Below are 24,265 nucleotides of genomic sequence, written 5' to 3' on the forward strand. Positions count from 1 at the left end.
GCCACACCCGTATTAGGGTGTCGATCAGTTTCCCACAACCCTAATCTTTACAGAAAGAGAAAGTGCATTGTTGTGTGGCTTCGATCAGGGCCTTATGAGGTAACTAAATTATATAAAGCATATATGTTTGGTGCTTGATCTATAAACTCTTTTTCTCTCTAATAATAATAATAATAATAAAGAATAGGGATCCACCCATACATCCATATCTTACCATCTACTCATCATCCACAAAATTTTGGGCGTTACTGCTTTGTGTTTGCTGACATACATCTGCACATGATGAAAATTTGTCTACTTTTTATCTAGGTCACAAATGATGTTATTGGATGGAATTTTTCACATGCATGAATTATTTTATATTTTTTAGAGATCACCAAAGAAAATTGAGAGATAATATGGGTTGCTCCAGCAACTAGTAGCACAAATTCGAGAAGGGCGTTTTGGCGGACGAGTTGCATGGAGGCTGCTATCTCCGTCGCTAGTTCTGGCGTCGTGATGCGTGGTCTCTGCCCTTTTTACTATATATATGACTTCTATTTTGGTAGATATACAGCAGTGCCGCCTGCTCCTGTTCAGGATTTCTACGTGGGCCTACGATTTCGCAGCTACCTCGCGAGAACAGCTGTTCCGTCTGGGCGGCGTTAAATTTGGCCCACTAGACGGGTTGTCGCAAGTGTTTGTGGTATGGGAAATAAATGTATCTACTGGGCCCGTTCAATGACATCGACTCTCATTAAGCGGTGCGTGGTCGTGCTTGGGTAGTCGACCAAGAAGCAGAACATACATACCGCACCTGGGTGATTGTCGATTCTCGCCATGAATGGAGTTCTTCTTCGAGGAATCTGGAGCAGGGTAATCTTCTAAAAAAATTCCTATTTCTCGCCTAGTTTCCTGCTAGTGGGTTTGGATTGGAGCTAGAAGTCGATCTGGATTCAAGTTTCCTCCCATCTTGTTCTTCTAAACTCAGATCTGGGTGGTTCCCGTTTCTCTGTGCAGGCTTGTACTGCGTTTCGATGCCGGAGTTGTCTTAAGAGATCTAGTTGCCGGCGCACAATTGGCTGAGGGCGACACGAGTGGAATTGGCGATGCGTAGGAGGACCTGATTTCTTCTGTGCCGATAGGACCAGCTGGAAGCCGCATGGATTACGAAGGGGCCGAGGATATTGGTGAAACAGTGCGCACTGGGAGGGGGGTGTGCGGCTCATATGATCTTGGAGGCGAAGGGATGGGTGATTCCTGCGAGATAGGTGATTCAAATATTGCGTCTGATGCCGCGGACCAGGGTGCAGATGAGGAGGGTGTGGGAGTAACCAATGCAAATCAATCTTCTTGGACCAGGAGGTGATTTTGTTATTTATCACCATGAAACTGTTTCGCTTTTTGTTGGTGATTTTTCCTCAAATATATGCTTCTCAATTTTTGCTGATAGTTTTGTTCCAAATGTTGTTCATCCAAACTGAAATTAGTCACCAGTATGAGTATTGCAAAAACCTGAAAAAGTAAACGATATTGTAGTAGCAACATGGGAGGGCAGCGCGCTAGGAATAATCATATTTACATTAAAAAGAAAATAGATGTTATGTCATGGCTAATGCATCTGTTCATAAAAATGGATGATTTTTGCACACTGGATGGACGCCGCCATCTGCCTTTTTTGTTTGTTGAAATGAAGATTTTCTGAATCTGTTCCTGATGATTTTATAGCCACATATATATGTTCGGTAATTATGTTCCCACGACTATTCGTTGATTTTTGATGTATAACACCAAGTGTATTGGAGCACCGTATCCATCCCTCGTTTCATGTATTGGGCAGTAAAAACTATCGTCACCACTTAATTTGTTGTTCCTCATTGAACTTGATTACTGACTGCTTGGTGTGCCATTGTTTGCAGGGTCAGAGTTGGGAAGGCAAAGGATGAGAGGGAGCCGAGCCCTTCAAGGATGCCTGCCCTTGAAGCTTCTGTCCATGCATATGTCGATAAAAAATCTGAAAATGTTGTCAATCCATCGATTGGGACTAGTTTTGATTCTGTCGAAGAAGGCTACGAGTTTTACAATATGTATTCCTGGAAGGCCGTCTGAATGTACACCGGAAAAAATGCATGCAGGAGATTGTGTAGGCAGAGAAGCGAGAGTGCAAACCACCTACTGAAAGGGTATGTACCACCAGGGTGCCCCATGCACTTGTTCATCAGGCAGTATGAGAAAAATGCAATTTGACCGTGACTCAGAAGAAAGTTACCAGGAAAAAAGGACAAAACTAGTAAGTTCGAATATGTCTCCGTGTATTTGGGTGATGTTGCATTGTTGTCATTACAATAAGAAGATGCTTATCGAAACTGATTTCATTTTGATGTGGTTGTCATTTGCAGGGAGGGGTTGTCCTGAAGCAAAATATCCCAAAAGAGGTACATGCATCGCAGGTTTATACCACGACAATGTTTGAAAATTTTGGTGAAGCCCTGTATGAACGTGGGTTGTATGATCTAGTAGAAGTCAAGCCACATTTGGAGTACATTGCTAGGCACATCAAATTTCAGTCGAGGGAAAAGTGGTGCAAGAATGAGTTTGTGATTTCCGTGAGCGAGTCGGCTGATGAGTTCGGGTGCGAGTGTGGACATTCGAGCACTATGGAATGGTTTGCAGCCATGCACTTAAGGTAGGCGCCCCAGATCCTCTTCCTTACTTACAATCACTTTCTCTAGATGGGCATGGATAAAAGTCACTAGAAAATTGATGTGTTTTTTGACTGCTAATGTTCAGGTCGTGATACACCTGAAATTGCATGAGCTCCCTGCGAAGCATGTGCTCAGGCAATGGACTAGAGATGCAAGAGATATACTACTGCCAGAGTATCTGCGCTGCCAGAAGGATCATGGAACGCTGAAGTATTCTTCTCATCAACGCAACACTTTGTACCTGCTAGCGCTTGATGCCGGTAAGTTAGGCGACAGCAATGTGGAAGCATGTGCACTTGCTATGGAGAAAATGCGAGATGTCAAAGTGTTGGTCGAGCCAGTTGCCGCCATGAGGGATGGGCTTGGTTTGTCTGATATAGAGTTGGCTACAGATTCAGCCGGCTCTAGCGTTGGTAACAAGCAGCACTTTGGCCGAACTGAGTTTAAGCACCATTTTGCAAGCATCCGATGTGTTCCCGACGCCGTCAAGGAAACGACCGGCTGGGCGTACCCACAAGGCCACGACTAGCCGCGACAAAGCTCCATACGAGGAACCATCAAAGAGTAGATTATGTTATGTATGCGGAGTTCAGGGACACAAGAGCACAACATGCCTTGCTCGGGGGATGTGCCAAAGGCACCTAGGAAATCTCCTTGCTGCTCAAAATGTGGGTTAACAGGGCACAGGAACACATGCAGCAACCTGGCTAAAGTCTGAAAAAACTTAATTTCAGTGTTGTTTACCGGTGGTATGCATTTGGCTATGTCGCCCTTTGTTAATACTGTAGAAACAGTCTCTAAAACGAGCCGAGGAATAAGAAGACGCCATGACTACGGTTATGGGGAGAGGTTCAGAAGAGTCAAAAGCTTTGGCTGTGCTGAAATGGACACAGCTGCTCCTGTTCTTCTGCGGTATAAATAGATGATTTCCAAGCAGCCGGATTCCCAAAACGGTCAGATCGTAAACCCCAACGTTTGGATTCCAGTTGGCTGGCTACACCGGCTGTGAACATGAGAGCCCGCGCATGCCCATTTTCATCAGTGTGTGTGAGCTCGCTAGCACTGCCAGCCTGCCAGCGAGCTCTGGTACTGTAGAAAAATACATAATACGGTGTGGGGCGTATAGCTGTGAGCTCGAACACATGACATGCCAGCCTGCCAGCGAGCTCTGGACGACATGGGATGCTACTGTAGAAAAATACATAATACGGTGTGGGGGCGTATAGCTGTGAGCTCGAATACATAACATTAATGCCACGCTGCAGCAGCAGGATGCAATTCCTGACGACCAGGATAGCGAGCTACATGGAGCTCGGCCTCCAAACAGCATTTTTGCACAAATTCCTCCTTTAAGCCACAAAAACATGGCAATTTCATGTCATATCTTCCCTTGTAGTGTACACAATATCACGCACTTCTTTCGTTACCACACACCAACGTACACATCAATCGGTAAATAGTAAACAGAAGATAACAAATCATTGTAAGCAGTACAGGCAAGAGAATCAAGCTATCAAGCAATGTTTCAAAAAAAAAGAGAAAGGCTTCAAACAGTAGATAGAGCCAAACAAAAGGAAAGAAATAAAATGGGAAACGTTAATCACACCAACAATTTTATATACAAAATCATACCATGTTCAAGTATTTAATACATTTGCCAAATTACTTTACTATATGCTCTTTTAACTACAACACTTTCCATTTCTGCACATCTCTTGTTTACTCAAATTCTCACAGAACACTGAAAAATCTAAGTACAAAATACAGTTAAGGAGATGAAAACATATGCTCATTATTATTGACTATAAGATGGTAATCTCAGCCTTGAATATACCCGACAGGGGCTGCAATCGCCACTTTTGTATAATGGCAATCTTGGCATTGAACTTACCCACTAGGCGCTGCAATGGCTATATCCTCAATACTACTTTTGTCAAACATTATCTCTGTAGGTCTCAAACACCCACGAATGAATTCCTGCCCAAGTTGCGCCCGCTCATTGTCTCCAAAACCAAACACGATACCTTTATTTGTCACTGCAACAGTATGGTATAGTCCAGTGCTTATTTGAGAGACATAATGACCAGACAGGCTGTCGAGAACGCGAGGCTGCATCACTTTGTCAGATGATCCGCGGTCAGGAAACCCTAAACTCCCAAAGCCCATCCATCCAAATGCAAAAACTGAGCCTTCATCAGTGAGAACAAAGGTCTTTCTCTTTCTTGCACATACCTGTCCAAATTCACGAACACAAAAGCTTTTACATATGAAACTTGTGTAATTATGCTGGTAAAAGTATGGGAAGATAACGACATTTTCATTAGAACATGCAACTTCAGTCTCATGCTTTACATGAACTTTAAGCCAAGCATAGCACTGGACGGGCACGTTCGGAACCGGCTGGTAAATGCCGCCCATGAAATCTGGACAGCACTGAGATACTTTCTGATTCGTGCATGAAGTAAGACATAATTCAATACCTGGACAGTTATATACAAATACGAAAGGGAATACATCTGACAAACAATTACTCCCCAGCAGGGCTCTTGTTGCAACTAATGGATTCCCGACAGATAGGATAAGGAGAAGATGCTGAAACTTGTCCATACAGTCAAACATCCATTAAATGAATTGGTGCAGATGCTCCAATAGTTTTGATGTTTCACTAAATGGTTTCCTCAATGATTAACTAAATATGGATTATGTAGCAAATTTCAAACATCACTCTCCTGACTAGATGTTTCACTAAAATGGTTTCCTCAATGATTAACTAAATATGGATTATGTAGCAAATTTCAAACATCACTCTCCTGACTAGAAGACGAATTGGAAAAGACCTATATTGCGAGATTCAAAACTCAAAAAAATTGTTGGTTCCAGAAATGTAAATTTTTGGAACCATTTTCTACTTTCAACATAGACTTATGAATGGTACACTATTAAACTTATTAGTAGTAATATGACTAGAAAGAAATTCAAATAGATTCAACTTTATTTGTGATTGTTCTGTAGTCTAAATTAGTGTTAAAACAAAATATGAACACTAATTGAGGTCTGCTACTAGTAGTTGTTGCTTTGGTTCCTGCTACTTTTAAGTACAATGTTCGACCTTCTCTCATTAAATGCAGTATTGTGGTTCTTCTGCGAAAGAAGCTAAGGGCATCTCCAACGCCGCCCCCAAAAATGGGCCGGTAAGTCCGCAAGCTCAAAATAAAAGAATATCAAATCTTTGATGAATGAAAATATTCAAATGCAACAGTACTTTTAATTTAAATATTACCCCCTCTATAAACTAATATAAGATCTTTTAGATCACTGATCTTATATTAGTTTACAGAGGGAGTACAATCCAACTAAGTTTTCAAATAAAATAGTTAAAACTTGAATTCAACTCGATCAGATGCTCGAGTTGTCCATTTAACCACTCACAGATGCTCAATCAAATCTCCTTGAGCTGCTCATGAGTTGCTCGATGCCGAATTTGTTGATGCATTTGAATAAACTCATCAAACATGGCCGGATTCTGATCTGAAAGTTGGATAGGATCACCCATGTTCTCAAATTCCAGACCTCCGGCAACATCTTCAACATCTTCACCTCATCCTCCACGATCATCTTTGTGCATGATCATGCAGCATGTCATCACCTCCCACAAGGTCTCCTGATCCCATTGTTTAGCAGGTCCACGAACACTGCAAAACCGGCTTGGAGCACTCCAGATGCCCTCCCCACATCCTTTCTAACTCCTTGTCTTTGGGCAAAGTGAGCTCTTTTCTAACCAACTGCAACATAGATGGTCTTGACTAACGTAGTCCACGGAGGATTGATACCGTCGATCAGATAGTAACCCATGGTCATTGTACTGATGCCCATTGACTGTATAGTTGCAAGGAGGAGCTTGCCCTTCAGTCAAACTAGCAAACAATGGAGACCGCTACAGCACATTGATGTCATTGTGAGACCCGGACATGCCAAAGAAAGTGTGCCAAATCCAGAGGTCATGTGATGCAACTGCTTCAAGAATGATGGTGGGCTTCTTAACATGGCTCTCAAATTGCCCTTGTAGGGCTTTGGGCAATTCTTCCATTTGTAGAGTTTTTGAGCAATTCTTCCACCTCCAGTGCATGCAATCAAGAGATCAGAGCAAACCTGGCCACCCTCTTGCTTCCAACATTGCCAAGATCCTTTCAGTGTCGGCGACAGTTGGTTCTCTCAAGTACTAAGGTCCAAACACCTCGACCGCCGCAATACAAATCTGACCATGGCATCTCCACATGTGCTCTCAGACATCCGGAGGTACTCGTCCCATGAATCTGCGGCTGTGCCATATACAAGCATCTGCAATGCAGCCATGCACCTCTGGTAACCAGAGAATCCAATTCTTCCTACGGGATCCTTCCTCAAGATGAAGTAATCATTGTAGGACCGGACACCATTGTAGAGGGGATCAAAGACATTTTTTCGCATCCTGAAAGCGCCGGCGAAAATTGTTCGCGAATAAGGCATCAGGGGCAAAGTAGTCGTCCATCGGCATCAAATGGCCCCGTGCCCTATTCCAGTTCAATGCTTGATGATCCTTGTCTCCTTGATCGATCCCTTGAAATTGAGAACATGCTCTTCCGCACGCTCTGCGTCTGCAAGGACCGCTTGCATCATCGCCGTTTCATCCGCATAATCCTTCTCGTCAGACAACTCAACGAGTGCTCGTATAAGTACTCTTGAATCCTCAAACAGGCAAAAACTTTAGCATGGGTATTTCACCAAACACTTGCCGGGTGTGGTGACCCCCGTAGGGGCAGATGATACCTGTGCGGCAAACGGACGAGAGTTGTGGACCAACGTCATAGGCAAAGCGACAGGAGCGGCGGAGGTCGCGGAGGTCCAGAGAGGGCTTGGCCGCCGTCAGGGGTGTAGAGCAGCGGCGGCGGCGGCGAGGGAGGAAGCGGATGTAGAGAAAGAGGGATGGGATGGAGACGCGGGGTTGGGTGGCCCGAGGGTGTCGGAGACTCAGAGTCCTACATGGCAGCGGTCCGGACTCCCGCAAAGCCCCGCAAGAGATGGAGACGCGGGGTTGGGTGGGCCGAGGGTGTCGGAGACTCGTGGTCCTACATGGCAGCGGTTTGACAAGTGGACTGATCCGCGGACCGATGCGGGGCGGCGTTGGAAGGCAAACTGCATCAGGACAGCGAATGTATGTGGGTGATTTAAGGGTCCACTTTGCAAATACCCTAAGGCTGGTCATAGTGGTGAATAACTTACACTAGTAATATGCATATGTTACTAGTCTATATGTTAGTACTGCCTCTGTTCACAAATATAAGGTGCTCTAACTTCTTTCTGAATCAAATGTATATAGATGCGTTTTACTGTGTTTGTTCATTCATTTCTATCTGTATGTACTCCATATTGAAATATCCAAAACATCTTATATTTGTGAACGTAGGGGGTACTTCCATAGTGGGTAGTATCATGTGTGTGATAACATAGAGACCTTCATTTATTACTTTTGTAATCATTTTTCATTGGGAAGCGCTATGTGATGGTAACACATTAGAGCAAGTACAATAAGCTTATGTAAGCAGGCTATAAGAATTAAAATATTATTTTCCTGATGACATGGAGGGAAGAGAAGAGGAGAGAAGAGGAGCTGGCTACAGAATAAGAGCCAGCTGCAGCACGTGCTCCTAGGCACTATGTGAGAGTGGGAAGTGGGACATGTATTAATAAGTAGCACAACTTTATGTGTAACTATTATACTTGCCGGCTATAAGATTGGCTATAGATGACATGGCGAAGTCATATAGCCATCAGCTGGCTATACTATTAACCATTCTCTTAGAGCAAGTACAGTCAGCAGGCTGCAAGGATTAAATTATTATATTTCTGCTGAGTTGGATGAGAGAGAAGAGAGAGAAGTGAAGCAGGCTGTAGATTAACAGCCGGCTGCAACACAGACTCCAAGAAACAATGTGAGAGTGTGAAGTGGGCCATGCATTAAAAAATAGTACTCCCGTCGTCCCAAAATAAGTGTCTCAACCTTAGTAGTACAAAGTTGAGAAGTTGAGACACTTATTTTGGGACGGAGGGACTACTACTTAGCAACTAGCTACTATACATGTTGGCAATTAGGTTGACTATATGTGACATGGCAACTTTATATAGTCGGTTGTTGGCTATACTATTAACCATGCTCTTATGTTAATCCATTTGTCTCTCCTCTTTAATTACTTGCCACGTCATCTTTTTTGCCTATGTAGCATGCATGTTACTATATTATTACTCCCACTATGAGTAGTCTAAAAAGTAGATGGAGGTTGGTGTATATTGCCATGCACGGTGGTAAATATTGTCAGTGTACTCAAAAACAGCCCCCCCCCCTCCCGAGCACACCAAAATGGGCCTCCCAAAAATATGTTGAAGCTTGGCCTCGTCCAGTTATGCTACGAGCCAATCAAGCAAATCATTAATCATTTATAAGAGTTGAAGAAATGCTCCGAGTTATGCTATCAGCCAAAATCAAGCAAATCATAAATCATTCACAAGAGTTGAAGAAATGCCCCGAGCATAACACCTCGCACAGCTAAATGAGCGGTGGCACCTCGATGTATTTGAGCACCACCAGGCTACCGAGCACGGCCAAAGCCTCCAAGCGTGGCTACCCTGGGCTCAAGCGGTTGGGTTGGGTAAAAGTGAATTTGCCCGCGGCACATTTAATGCGAAGCAGGCTATCGACCGTATCCCGCTGCACGCTATGTATTCTAGGGGAATGATGATGCTGTCGCAAGGCGGTATCGCGATACCCCGCACGATAAGAGGGGCAGCTGATCAGACTGGCACGACAATACAATGCCACTTTTTGACTATGGCTCTGACACCCTGACCCGGGCTACTGCTTCCATGAACTACTTTTTGACTGGCTCTAGCGCCCTGACTAGGGCTGCTGCCTCCATCAAGTACCAAACACTGATGCGTGCAGCCTAGAACTTTGGGATTGTTTTTAGCCCCTGGCCGAACAACTAAAAGGGGGTCTCCACTGAACCCTGGTTTCGACAATCATACGTCAACAAATACATTATGAGCAAGGGCCCAAGGCGCAATTAAAAAGGAATATTCAATATCAAAAAAGGGGAATATGTGAGGAATACAACTTGGTGTACTAAATGTTGCACATATCTCCAGACCATTGAATGGTCAGACAACAGGGTGGGGTGGGGGGGGGGGGGGGGGGGGGGGGGGGGTGGAACCGAGAGGTACCAGGCCAGGTATTTCCTGCATAGCTCTTCCTTTTTTAACACGTGGGATGAGTTAAGTAGTTGCAACAGGCAACCTCAGTCCGATATCGCTTTGGACCTTCTTCCAGAAAAATGCATAACACTACTTTTTCCCAGCTAGATAATTTGATCAAATCAAGTACAAAAAATATATTCTTCTATGCTTTAGTGAAGTCAGGAGGAAAGTGTTGTGTAAACAAATTCAACGGACCTGTACAGCAACTTGACCCTTCAGGCCGGCAATCAATTCTGGGCTAGTTTTATCATTTTCATCACCATGACCTAATGCTCCACAGTAGCCTCTACCCCATGTATAGACCTGGAGAGAAAAATCCGACTTTTACTTCTGTCTGGAGTGTATAGAAGTCAAAAAACATAGTTGAAAGTCCATTGAACAATATACTCACATATCCCAGCGCATCAAGAGCTACAGCATGCTCATCTCCAGCGGATACACGGACAACAAGAATGTTCCTCCTCTTAAATGATTGGATTGCACGTGGAAGAAGTTCATTGTGCTGATCCCCATGTCCAAGACAGAAGTTAGTACAAGACCCAAAAGAATAAACTGTCCCATCATCAGTCACAGCAAATGTATAGCTTGCACCAGCTGCAACCTGCACCACTGGACTGGGACCTTTGAATAATTCAACAATCTTTGGAGCAGCCCTGTCTGTAGTGTCACCATGACCAAGCTGGCCATGTGTGTTACTTCCACATGTATACACTAGCCCCTTCCTCGTAAGTATCACAGTGAAACTTAGACCAGTAGCAACCTGTGAAAACAACAAGATAACATGAAACTAGGGCTGTGCATCACAAAGAAAAGGGGAACTGAAATTGAGCACTTGGAACAAGAGCTAAGCAATTTGATAAATCAATGGAACAATTTGAAAATAGCACATGCACATGGAAATAATAATCAGTAACAAAAATTACACAAATCCCACATATGACAACCAACATGTTGATTTAACATGTAACTGAAATCAGAGTTAGTACCAAGGGTGAAAGACAGGGATCAGGTGGTTTAGCAAACCAAAAGGGATATATACATGTGAAGCTGATTTTCAAGATCCTGCAGACATGTTGATGGCGCATGACTAAGAAGTAAGAACTAGAAGAGGAACATCAATCTTCTGCGGCATCGAAGAAGCCGTAGGTTGTCAAGGGCTCATTGTTGTGACACATGAGCACTAGAAATCTGCTGGAGTAGTCTACGAACAAGGAAGTGAATGGCAGACGCGCAAACTCGCCCAAGGGATTTGCACGAAGTGACAGCCCTAACTGAACATGTTGGCATGCCGAAATCACGCTCGAGCTGCAAGTACCCGAATTGACCGTCACTGCTGAGGTGGTAGGCTGCAGTCCAGACCTTGTCGTCATCTTCCTTGCGCTGTCCATGAAAAAACTGCTCGCACCTATTGAGCCAACCAGGAGGATCAACTGAGCCATCATATGCTGGGATGTCAAGCTTGTGGAAGGCAGGCACGCTGGAACCAGAACCTGAGCCTGCGTGATGGTTAGGCAGGAGCGGACGAGAGGTGATGGGCGGGACCCATGGATGGATTGTGGAGGGGGGCGTGGCCATAACAGTGTATGAAATTGGTTGGCAGGTGGAGACGGGAAGGCAGCGGCGCTCTGCGGCAGCTGCTGCTGTAAAGCTGTTCATGGTAGGGCTGCTACTGGTAGGTGGGCGGCAAAATTGGGAGGGAAATAGGATGGGATTTGATATTAGGGGGCAGCTGCGAGGGGGGGCAGAGGTGCTGTTGGTGAGGGGAAGCACCAGGAGCGCGTCATTGCTGGGGAGGAGAACCAAGGACACGGAGGCGGCGGCGCGGGCGGCTGCTGCAGTCGCGGAATCTGGTAGCAGGGGCAGGGCCGGCGAATGTTGCTCGAGCGTCATCACGTGCTGCACCAGCGCAGCGAGGGGCGCCTGGTCCTCACTCATTGCCGTGTGAAGGTCTCCAATTGCTTCCTGATGATCTTCATCTGCTCCACAACCTCGATCTAGATTTCTTCGCCTGCCATTGCAGATAGATCTGATACCAAATTGAAAGGACCTACTAGACACAACCCTAATTACTGAAAAGTAAACAACAATATTCTTCTCCCCTTCATTGAGTCGCCCCTTTATATGGTAGATGATACTTGACCAACAAGCTGGCAAATCTATTCAAACTCTAATATGATCTTTACACGGACTCTTTCCTAACAAAGTTGCTTAATCAACTAGGGCTCTAATTAAGTGATAAGACTCCACATTTGACGGCTGACCAACATAACAAGATTTACCTGCTTGCAGGAAATTCCTTTAAGGGCTAGTATTTGGGTTGGCCGAAATATAGTTCGCCCCACATCCCCATGACCGCAGCAAGCTGATGAATTATCTCCACAGGTGAACACCTGCTTAGAGAATTAACTTTAAACAGTAAGTCAAAAGTAACAAAATTATATCATTAAGAAATATGTAGTGTCCATGCAGTTACCTCCCCAGACTCTGTAACGAAAGCAGCATGGTTGTGAAAGGCGGATATATTAACAACACGGGCAAGCGACGGGAAGGAAACCCGACTGAATGCCACACACTGTGTAGTATCAGGACCATGTCCTAGCACACCACACAAACTGGACCCACAAGAATAGACCGAAGAGTCATGGACTAAGAGCGTGTGATATCTCCCTGTCGCTACTTGCATCTGGAAACAATACAACATGTTCACATAGATAAGAAGCCAATTTGGACATGATTTTCTAATATCAGAAAATTACAACCATTTCAGTGCCATACTAAAGAAGCCACTGCCAATAAAAAATAACAAAACAAGTTGTAGACAAAAAAGAAATAACTTCCTAGCTAATTCATTTACTTATTGGCAAACATACCAAAAAGTGTCAATCACAACAAGTTCAACATATTATTAACTCCGCAAGGAAGAAGGCTACATTTTTCTACGTAAAAGTAGCAAGCCCAGAAGAACACTTCTGCCCCCCTCCAAAACAACCTAATACGCATGAAATTCAACAAAAAGCCCGAACAGTCTTGTCCACAAGAACATGTGCATGGTCAGTCATGTGGCAAACATTCTGGATACTTGTGGGATATGGTCAGGTCAAGGAAAAAGCCAAACTTCTTTCCATGAGTATCTTGATATGCTTGCCACCAGAGCATTCCAAACGTGGATACACCTTTCAAGTGCCCACAGGAGGGTTGTGGTTACCTTTCAAGTGGACATGGGCTCTGGCTGATTATTTGTGAGTTCATACATGGGAAAACCCTATAAACGATTACAATGCTTATTAGTATATGCTAGGGAAGAGCAAAGTCGACCCATGTCATGTCACTGGCTGGAGTGAACAACCATATCACAATGTTTCTCAAAATGTTTGTTTGATATGAAATGGAAGAAAATATGCTTGGAAATAGAGCGTGACAGGGTTGGAGAATGGCACGAGTAAACTATTAGATGTGTGTTGTCCAAAGTACAAGGGTTCTCTTGATGCAAGATGGATGGCTCAATTTTTTCCTAGAGTTATACGTGTGTTGCACATGCATGCTTAAAATGTAAGAAACCTTAAAACATACTCCCTCCGTTCCAAAATAGATGACCCAACTTTGTATTAAAGTTAGTATAAAGTTGAATCATCTATTTTGGAACAGAGGGAGTAGAACGAATTGGCAACAGAATTTACCAAGAGGCCATCATAATAAATCATTTCGAAATGATTGCATCTGATTTCATGTCATGTCCATGGTAGCATTATATGCCATAGGAGTGCATACGACAGAAAGGTTACTAAGTTTCTCATCATGAATTAGTTTTTACTGTTCACTGTCTTATGATGAATATGATGCGTCCCACTTTAAGCCAAATGTGGGTGTGTGCTCTTTTCCTACTTTGGTTACTCAGAATACCTTGAGCCATGCATGACCGAATGTATCTCTAATTTATCCCAATTCCCATATGTGTAAATGTAAACCCAGTGAACCCAATCATTACGACCAACATCTCTACCCCCCAAAAAGGTTGCATTTTCCCTATGTTATATCAGTAGTAAATGAGAGAAAGGGTCCTCACGTTGCCGGACGAGGTATGTACGGTGTCGAAGGATTGCTCCACTGACTGCAGGAACCTCAGCACCTTCTTCCAGCTACCGCCACATCTTGCGAGGAGCTCCCCACGAGCCGCAGGCCCAATGACGGAGCAGGCCATGCGCGCTGCGCATAACCGCGAGGCGGCTTGCTCAGCGAGAGGACGGAGGGCGCGGCAGGTACCCTCAAGCCTGGCGAGGTCACCAGCGGCGAGCCTGCCGGAGCTCAGTACCTCCCCGATGAGGTGGCCCGGTAACTCTTCCATGGAGAAAGCGCGAGGCGACTTCTCCCCAGCCATGGATCCACCGCCACAGCTACGAGGAGGAATCGCTGTCCTTGGGGTGAAAAATCGGCGGTTTTGGTGCGAAATCGATTGGAATCATCCAAAGATCCGGACGAGCGTATCGAAATGGTAGGAAAGCAGAAGGAAAACTAAGAGAGGCTAATCCGCGGAGTAGCGACCGATTTGCTGCGGGCCGGTGAAGCGGAGCGGAGAAACCAAATCAGATCCACCAGATTCCAGGTCCCCCGCTGGAAGCTCGAACCAGCAACAGCGGATCGAATCCAAATCCAATCGGGCAAGGAAGGGCCGAATTGAATTGAATCGAATCGGCAGAAGCAGAAACTGGATAAGAATCGGTTGGTCGGAGGTGGGAATTGAAGCGGGGAAGGGAAGGGGCTCCTTTCCGAGAAATTTGGCCAGTATATATTTGTACGCACGCAAAAAGGATACGGACGAACACGAACCGACAGGAAGCAAGGAAGGGGAAGAGAGAGAGAGAATAGAATGCCGTGAAGCCTCGCTGCGCCTGACGACTTGGCGTGAAGCCTCGCTGCGCCTGCGCAGTAGGGCCGATCGTGGCTTCGGCAACATGTCAGTGAGTGTTTCCAGGGAGCGATGCGGTGTCAGTGGGAAGGAAAGAATGTTCGTTGATCGGTTCGGTGGGTGCGCGGAGGACGACGTGGCTCGGCCTCGGCGTGGCCGCCACTATCGCCTCAGATTTTTTTGACACTCCACGAAGCTTTTTATTTAAACCGTCATAATGTTTATAAAGACGAATGGAAGTTCGCTAAATGTCTAACCAGACATGGCGGCCAAGCCCTAACTGCAATGCGTGTTTCGTAAGACCGTGAGCCTCGAAGTTCGAGCTCCTAAATTCATGAACAAAAATACAAGTATTGAAACTAATGGCATGATCTATGATTTCATGTATGATTGCACCATAACTTGCTCCATGCTTTTGCTTGATGTCGTCGATCACTACCCTGTAGTCAGACGCCACATGGATGGAGTTTAAGTTCAGGTCCTCTGCTAGCGCCAACGACTCTCTGACCGCCAAAGCTTCTAAGGTAGTAGGACCATGAATACCCTTAGGCAGAGGCCCCAAAAAAACGCATGTCTTTGTCCCTGCATACTGCGACGGCCGACCCTGCTTTTGCCGTGCCCCTTGTAGCTGCATCAACATTTATTTTTGCACAATCTCCCAGTGGTGGCTGCCAACTCATGGGTCTCTCTGTTCTTGCATTTACGGTCCTCTGCTCCGGCTTCTTGATGATTTGGAGGTCGTTTAGCTGCGCTTGGATGAACATATGCGTTGACATAGGGCTCTGGAATATGTCCTCATAGATCGCCTTTCTTCACGCGCTCCAGACCACCCAGAGGGTGATCACCATACGTACAAAATGGTCATCCGGCAGTACCGCATTTATTTTGAATATCCATTCCTTCGCGTTGTCGCAGTCAAACTGGATCATCTGATCAACAAGGTCTTCATCAGACAGTGCCCACGAACTTCTGGCCATGGAACAATTGATGAGGGCATGCCGCCATGAATCCCTCGCTCCACATAATCTGCATGATGCTGAGGTTGCCATGTGTCTATGCTCAAGCAGGTCTGCAGTTGGGATAGAGCTCCGGGCTAACCGCCACAGGAACGTCCTCACCTTTGACGGGACCTCCGTTTTCCAAAGTGCAGACCACTCCTTGCCCTCCTGGTCAGCCCCAGAAGAGCCCTCGGTTTCCTCAATCCAGTTTCCCCTGGTGATCTTGGTTTGCATAATCAGTCTATACGTAGATTTTACATAAAAATTCCCTCTTCTCTCTCCGCTCCAAGCCCAGAAATCGCCCATACTCCTTGTGCAAAGTGGTATTGCCAGGATGGCTTCAGCGTCGATGGGAACAAAAACTGAGCGTACTCGGATGATGTTAGGAGCCATCCTAGCATGTACGCATATGGGCTTGCCCACTGGGCCGCTCATGGACCTGGCCCGCCCACTGGGCCGCTCATGGACCTGGCCCGCCCACTACCCCATCGCTGCAGCTACAAGTACCAGATCGAAGGCAAGGAGCAAACCATCCAGGGGATCACCGAACGAACCGGCGGCGGCTACCTCCTTCCCTTTCCTCCGTTCTTCCCCTACCTTGTTTCCCTCCGTTCATGTAATCAAATTCGTATGTAATCAAAGCTTGTATCCCAAACTAATGAAAGATCGTAGTAGATCGAGTGATCCCCAATCTCTTCCTTACATCTGGTATTCAGAGCCAGGCACCACCCTTCCCCAAATTCTTTCACAATTTATTTTCACTGCCACCATCTGAGGGAATCAGCCATGGATCCGTCCATCCAGGAGTATCTCCAGCGGCTTGACGCCAGCCCTTGACGCCTACACCAACACCATAAGGTCCCTCGCTGAGAAACTGGGCATCCATGTCCAAAACCCACCATCGTCCGCCACCTCGCCGGAGAGCACAAACGACGCGTCGACGCCTATCCCCAGTGTCTCCTACTCCACAGGCAAGGCCCAGGAGGTTGTCGAGGTCATACACGATGCGCCCCCTACCTGTAGCGCAGTGGCGCATCTCACTTGTTCGACGGAATGCTCACACCAGGTCGCCACCACCGACAGCATCGACAAGGTCACCACCGTCTACCACGAGTCCGTCGTCGACCTCAGTGACAAGTTCGGCGCCCTCAACATTCCTGTGATGGCCAACATCAACCCGCCGCTCCACGTCCAGGTTCCATCACCCCAAGTCCTTCGCGAGCAGCACCTGCGGCGTCGCTGTTGCAGGACCGGACAAGTACACACTCGTGGCGGCCACTCCAAACGTCGCCCTTGAGCTTGTCGTTCCCTCAAGCGTATCCTTCTCCACCAACAAGGTCCATGAGGTCCTTGCTATTCCCCGCAGTGTGTCCCCTGTCTACATCGGCATGGCGCCTTTCACCTGTTCGATGAAATGTTCCAACCAAGTTGGCGCCACTTATGTAACACCCACAATGCGGCTATATATCCCACGTGTCGGGGCACGACTTAGAGGCATAGTCGCATGGTAGTTTTGTCGCAAGAGGGGTAATCTTCACACAATCCCATGTACTGAATAAGAAAGGGATAAAGAGTTGGCTTACAATCGCCACTTCACACAATACATAAATAATTCATACATCATCCAGATACACCCAAAGACCGACTACGGCCAAATCCAACAGAAAAGGAAGATAAACCCTAAATGCTAGATCCCGATTGTCCCAACTGAGCTCCACTACTGATCATCAGGAAACGAAATGTAGTAACGACCCAGATCCTCGTCGAACTCCGACTTGAGTTCGATGGCATCACCTGCACTAGTCTCCTTGGCACATGCAACTGTTTGGAAGTATCCATGAGTCACGAGGACTCAGCAATCTCAAACCCGCGAGATCAAGACTATTTAAGCTTATGGGTAGGAGAAGGTAGTGAGGTGGAGCTGCAGCAAGCACTAAGCATATATGGTGGCTAACATACGCAAAGCAGAGCGAGAAGAGAAGCAACGCACGGTCGAGAAGTTAGAAGTGATCAAGAAGTGATCCTGAAAAACTACTTACGTTCAAGCATAACACAAGGCCGTGTTCACTTCCCGGACTCCGCCGAAAAGAGACCATCACGGCAACACACGCGGTTGATGCATTTTAATTAAGTCATGTGTCAAGTTCTCTACAACCGGATATTAACAAATTCTCGTCTGCCACATAACCGCGGGCACGGCTCTTCAAAGTTTATACCCTGCAGGGGTGTACCAACTTAGTCCATCACAAGCTCTCACGGTTAACGAAGGATATTCCTTCTCCCGGAAAGATCCGATCAGTCTCGGAATCCCGGTTACAAGACATTTCGACAATGGTAAAACAAGACCAGCAAAGCTGCCCGATGTGCCGACAAATCCCGATAGGAGTCGCACATATCTCGTTCTCGGGGCACACCGGTTGAACACTACGTACGACAATCGAAGATACCCCAAGTTACCTAGGGACGGCACCGCAAGTGGCTATGTTTTGGACCAACACTCAGAGGAGCACTGGCCCGGGGGTTAAAATAAAGATGACCCATGAGTTCGCGGAACCCAAGGGAAAAGGCTTAGGTAGCAAATGTTAAAACCAGGGTTGGGCCTTGCTGGAGGAGTTTTATTCAAGGCGAACTGTCAAGGGGTTCCCATAACACCGAACGGCGTAAGGAACGCAAAATCAAGGAACATAACACCGGTATGACGGAAACTAAGGTGGCAAGAGTGGAACAAAACACCAAGCAAAAGGCCAAGCCTTCCACCCTTTACCAGATGCATTAATTAAAATAAAATATATTGTGATAACCCAACATATCCATGTTCCAACATGGAACAAACTTCAACTTCACATGCAACTAGCAACGCTTTAAGAGGGGCTGAGCAAAAGCGGTAACATAGCCAAACAACGGTTTGTTGGGAAGGTGGGTTAGAGGCTTGACATGGCAATATGGGAGGCATAATATAACAAGTGGTAGGTAGCACGACATAGCGATAGAACGAACAACTAGCAAAGCAAAGATAGAAGTGATATCGAGGGTATGGTCATCTTGCCTGCAAAGTTCTCAGAGTTGTCGAAAGCTTGATCCTCGTTAGCGTACTCAACAGGTTCCTCGTTGACGTACTCGTCTCCCGGCTCTAACCAAGGCAAGAACACAAGCAATGGAACAACAATCAATCACGGTGCAATGCACAAGCAACATGATGCAATACATGGCATGATATGCAAGATATGATATGCGATGCATATGCGTGCTCCGGAAGGGAAAGAAAGATCAATGCATCAACTTGGCAAACCAAGTATGCCGCTGGAAAGATGAGATGATTTTGGTTGAAATCGATATAAAGATCACCGAAAACAGATGCATGGTTTGCAAATGACAAGCAACACAAGAATGACGCAAATCTGCGATTAACAGCATGATAGCACTTAGAGTGCAACAAGAGACTAAGCTACTGCACTCCAACATTGCAAAAATGCATATGACAGTGATGCACAAGAGATTCTTGACAAAACATGAACACTGAGCTACGGCTAGATCCCAATAGAACAGGTTCAAACAAGCATGGGAAAAGTGCAAAAGATATCGGCTTCACAGACTTAGTGAAAATACTAACATGTCAAAAACAACATCAGGAAGCATAGTTTGGAGCTAGCAAACAACATGCTACAGGGATATATAATCGCAACAAAAGGCATAGCATGTTTCTACTAAATGCATAGATTAAAACTTCCTTACTGAATATGAGCCAAAAATGCACAGAAGATATGATGGCACCCATGTAAACATAGCAAGTTTATAAACAGATTCAGACTTAGAAGAAAAACATAGCATAGCATAAACAGATTCATGATAACAACTTTGCAAGCTCATGCCACTCACCACAAAGCATTAAATGACAAAATAAGCATACCAATAGCAAGATGACATGCTCATAAAGCTAACCATGGCAAGATCAAGTTCATAGGATGCATGGATCACTATCAACAACCATGGCAATATTGATTAACATGTTAACAATCTACTAGGAATAATTTATAGAAAAAGTAGAGCAAGCAAATGACATTCTAGAGCACTCCATAATTGCAACTAGGGTCATGAATGGATATAGCATAACCACATGTTCAAAACATCCTTACTGAAGTATCTCAAAATAAGTGTGGATCTCATGGTAGCATCAAGTTTACATGGCATCAAAATAACAGCAGGAAAAGACAGTAAAATCCTAAGTGCCTGAAAACAACAACATTATGGAGCCTCCTTTGCATGCTTGTGCTAGTCACCACATAGATCACAAAAATACAAGACTTTCACCTCTGTAAAGATGGCATGTTGTAGTTCAAAACACATGTAGACCTCATGCTCATAGAATGCACACATCAAATGCAACAAAAATGACAAATCACCATGTTCTGCTAAGAACCATGAGTTAACATTTTATAGCACTCTTGCAACAATGAAACTGGCATCATAACTGAGAGTAACATGCATGGAAATACTGCTAACATGAAGAGCTCAACAAGACAAACATTTCGACATGTCATATGAATGATTTGGAGCTACGGTCGCCGGCATACATCATGATGAACAAGGGCATAAAAATATCAGGGGGTAAAAGACAGTGGAAAACAACCTCCGAAATCTCCAGATCTAGGGTTTGCACGGACTTCGAGGCTCGTCGGGGCTTCTCGCTGGAATAGTGGAGGAACAGGGCGGCCGGAGGCGTGGACGCTCGCCGGAGCTGCGGGGAGGGCGGATCCGGCGAGGGGGCGCCCGGATCCGGTCGGAGGAGGTGGCGGCACGCCGGGGAACGCGGTGGCGTGGCGGATCCACCCGGGCAACGCGAGCTTGGGCGGCGGTGGGCCAGCGCGGGGAGCGGCGGAGTCCGGTAGGCGGCGCGCGGAGGAGCGGGGTGCTCGGGGAGGCGCGCAAGCGGCGGCGGCTACCGCGGGCCCGCGACGGGCCTGGCAGGCCGCGGTGGCGGTGGCGGATCCGGGGGCCACGTGGCGGGAGGCGATTGGCGCGGGGCGGCGGCGACTTCGTCCGGCGAGGGGCGGACGTGTCCGGTGGCGGCGGGGATGAATTTTAGGGTTTTCGAACCGTGATTTTGGAGGGGGTGCACATATATATAGGTAGATGGAGGTAGGAGTGTCCAAATGAGGTGTGGTTTTCGCCCACACGATCGTGATCCGATGGCGGAGAACATGGAGATGGTTTAGATGGGTTATTGGGCTGTTTTGGAGGGGTGTTGGGCTGCAACACAAAAGAGGCTTTTGCGGTTACCCGGTTAACCGTTGGGGCATCAAACGGCCTCCAAATGGAATGAAATTTGACAGGTGGTCTACCGGTGATGTACCAAGGCCACTTGGCAAATCTAGACCCATTCCGAGAACGTTTTACTCCCTCTCACGAAAAGAGACAAGAGGGGTGCGGCGGGGGCGTGTGGGAGGGTCGGATTGCGAAACGGACAACGGGGAAAAAACTCGGATGCATGAGACGAACACGAATGCAAATGCGATGCACATGATGACATGATATGAAATGCATGACATGAACAAAATGCAAAAGTAAAATAAAAACCCAACCACGAAGGGAATCTCATAACATAAAGCCAAAAATGGCAAGAGTCGGAGTTATAATTAAGGAAAGTTACATCCGGGTGTTACAACACTCCACCACTACAAGAGGATCTCGTCCTGAGATCTAGGACTGAAAGAACTCCGGATATTCGGAACGGAGGTGATCCTCACGCTCCCAGGTGGCTTCTCGGTCGGAATGGTGTGACCACTTCACTTTTAGGAATTTGATTGACTTGTTGCGAGTCTTGCGCTCGGTTTCTTCAAGAATAGCAACAAGATGCTCATGATAAGACAAGTCTTCTTGGAGATCAATCTCTTCGAAGTTGATAGTGCGCTCAGGAGTCTTGAAGCACTTGCGAAGCTGTGACACGTGAAACACATCGTGCACATTTGCGAAGTTGGACGGAAGCTCAAGTTGATAGGCGAGGTCGCCTCTTTTGCCAATGATCTTGAAAGGACCCATGTATCTAGGGGCAAGCTTTCTTTGATACCGAAGCGACGAGTGCCTTCATTTGATGAGGACATGAATACCATTGTTACACCCACAGCCCCTGCTGCTATACATACTGGACCAATTACTAGAGCGCGCGCACGCCAATTAAATTATCAGTTACTTTTGTTTCTTGGTAATGATTCTAGTGTTCATGAGAATATGATGCTGCCTAAATTGGATACATTTGTTTTGCTTACAAATGCATGGATAAGAGGGATGAACATTGGAGCAAGACCAAGCATGGAGATGATGGCATGCGCAAGGGGATCAAGAATGGAGTTACAAGTGATGATTTCAAGACTTTGAAGCCACCATAAGGAGTGCATGAAGCCTTGGACGAAATATACAAGATGCCACTGCATAAATTTTGTCTAGAGGTTATTCTAGGTGCTGCGTCACCTTATTATTGGGCCATGCCCATGTATTTTCGAAATACTTAAGTATAGGCTCTTTTTAGAGTCTGTATGTGTGGGGAAATAAGAGTTAGGGTTGGTTTCGGGCCCCTCCTCCAAGGGCCACGAAATTCCCCCCTCTTCCTCCATATATACAGCCCTTAGGACGTCATTTAGACTTCGGGTTTTGTTTATATTAAAGTTCGCCATAGCTGCAACTTCACGTACTTCGTTTGTGTTCAACAACCAGACAAAAGCGTCACAGAACCCCACCTTGATCAATAAAGCTTTCCTCTTATATTCGCAATATCCAGATTGCAATCTTAGTTTCTTGCTTGTTCTTCGTTTGCATGCAGGAAATAGACCTTCGTGGTCAGGTTGATCGTGCTCCGGCGTGGTCAATAACCTCTCGGAGTTGGTTTAGCGATTGCTAAGGCGCGACGTCCTCGCACGTTCATAGTCGGATCGTCAAAGTCGACTTTCTCCAGAACGATAGCCACCATCTCATCAAAAGACGGGACACCTTTGCCTCTATCAAGTGGTATCATATTTCCAGGTTGCTCGGTGAGATTTTACAGTTTTTCGTGGTTTAGATCGAGTCTATTCTTCATACCTACAGTCCACAAAAAAGCCACAAAAAATTAGGGTTAGTTCATCATATCCGAACCAATCTGAGCCTTTGCATAATCTTTTTAGGGTTTTGCATTGTTGAATTTGCGGTTGCATCGTCGTGTCTAGTTGTTGGTCTTAGTGTATAGTCCTTTAGAGTTTCGAGTTCTTTTCACAAGTAATCACGCCGCCGCCGCATCATCATCATCACCGCTGCCATATACCACCATCATCGTCACGGCTGCCATATACCACCATCGTCATCACCGCTGCCATATACCACATATCCACCGCCATCACGATAATCCAAGACCACCTCCATCACAGATTCGCCACCAGTCCGTGTTCCACCGCCCTACATATATTCGCCACCAGTCCGAGTTTCCATCAGATTCATCTCCGCCACCAGTCCTAGTCCGAGTCCAGTATTTGTTGCTTCGTTTTGGATTTCCAGATCACTCCATACTCCGCGTCTTGACAGAGTAGGACTCCCCAACTTCCGTGCTATCCGCAGTAGAAAAATAGTTCCAGTTTAAAAAAACTAAGTCTGGAAAATTCTGGCTAGGCAGTTTTTAGACCATTTGTAGACTTTTTCAAAAAAAATTGTTGCGGAGCAAAAAAAGAGGAAAAAAAGTGCAAAAAAGTGAAAAAAGGAAAAAAAATCAGAGCGTGCTCCTCCCTTGTATACGTGCAGCGTCGTGATTTTGGTAGTGTTCTAGGCTCGCGTCTCTAGCACGGTCGAGCCTAGGACCAGCACAATACCGCCGTTCAATGTTTATTCAACTTTGCATCTCTGAATTGATTATTGCTGACCCTTTTTTCTACCATATTATAAGCCTTCCTAGCTCCACATACATCTACGTCATGCATTTGACTCTCCCTGGTAATCACTCTATCCAAGCTTTGAGAGTTTTGACTATGACAGTTGCCGATCACCGCCTGCTGTTGGGTAAGAACTGGTAAGAATTTGAGATTTGCTTGAAGGATTTGTGACACCCACCACCACCTCTTGTTAGTAGTCTGTAGGATCATATTATTGTGTGTTCTATTTATGCTAACCATGGCAGGATCATAAGTCGACGAGACTGACTGGGAGAACATGATGAATAAGGAGTTGCATGATAAATTTCAGCAAATGATGAGTGGACATGTGCAAGATGTGCTAAACAGATTTGAAGAGGCCATGGAGAAGATAGATGGCATGGAGAAGACGTTCAAAACATAGCTCGATGACAAGTTTAATGAATTGCTCGCGTGTCTTCCACCACCACCACCGGCTGCACCTAACACACCTATATAACAACAACAACGACTACCTCCACGTCA

The 24,265-nt window shown here is 45.9% G+C and overlaps 1 protein-coding gene across 1 annotated transcript; it reads right to left on the reverse strand.

Annotated features, from left to right (window-relative positions):
* Nucleotides 1–4,262: 4,262 nt before the first annotated feature.
* Nucleotides 4,263–14,823, reverse strand: LOC125537277 (ultraviolet-B receptor UVR8). Its single transcript, XM_048700566.1, has 6 exons — nucleotides 14,035–14,823; nucleotides 12,445–12,654; nucleotides 12,251–12,361; nucleotides 10,363–10,731; nucleotides 10,167–10,274; nucleotides 4,263–4,916 (listed from the first exon to the last, which is right to left on the reverse strand). The coding sequence occupies exons 1-6, from the start codon at nucleotides 14,344–14,346 to the stop codon at nucleotides 4,572–4,574; spliced, it is 1,455 nt and encodes a 484-aa protein (XP_048556523.1). The 5' UTR covers nucleotides 14,347–14,823; the 3' UTR covers nucleotides 4,263–4,571.
* Nucleotides 14,824–24,265: the final 9,442 nt, after the last annotated feature.

This window comes from Triticum urartu, chromosome 2 (assembly GCF_003073215.2).
Source record: "Triticum urartu cultivar G1812 chromosome 2, Tu2.1, whole genome shotgun sequence".
Lineage (NCBI taxonomy): Eukaryota > Viridiplantae > Streptophyta > Magnoliopsida > Poales > Poaceae > Triticum > Triticum urartu.

Bases quoted from the DNA above. Each gene is read 5' to 3' on its own strand.
- LOC125537277 (XM_048700566.1), bottom strand. From the start codon at position 14,346: ATGGCTGGGGAGAAGTCGCCTCGCGCTTTCTCCATGGAAGAGTTACCG. The intron at 12,362-12,444 runs GTAACTGCATGG...TTCTCTAAGCAG, and splicing joins TCGTTACAGAGTCTGGGGAG to GTGTTCACCTGTGGAGATAA. The intron at 10,732-12,250 runs GTAAATCTTGTT...TTGTTTTCACAG, and splicing joins AAGGAATTTCCTGCAAGCAG to GTTGCTACTGGTCTAAGTTT.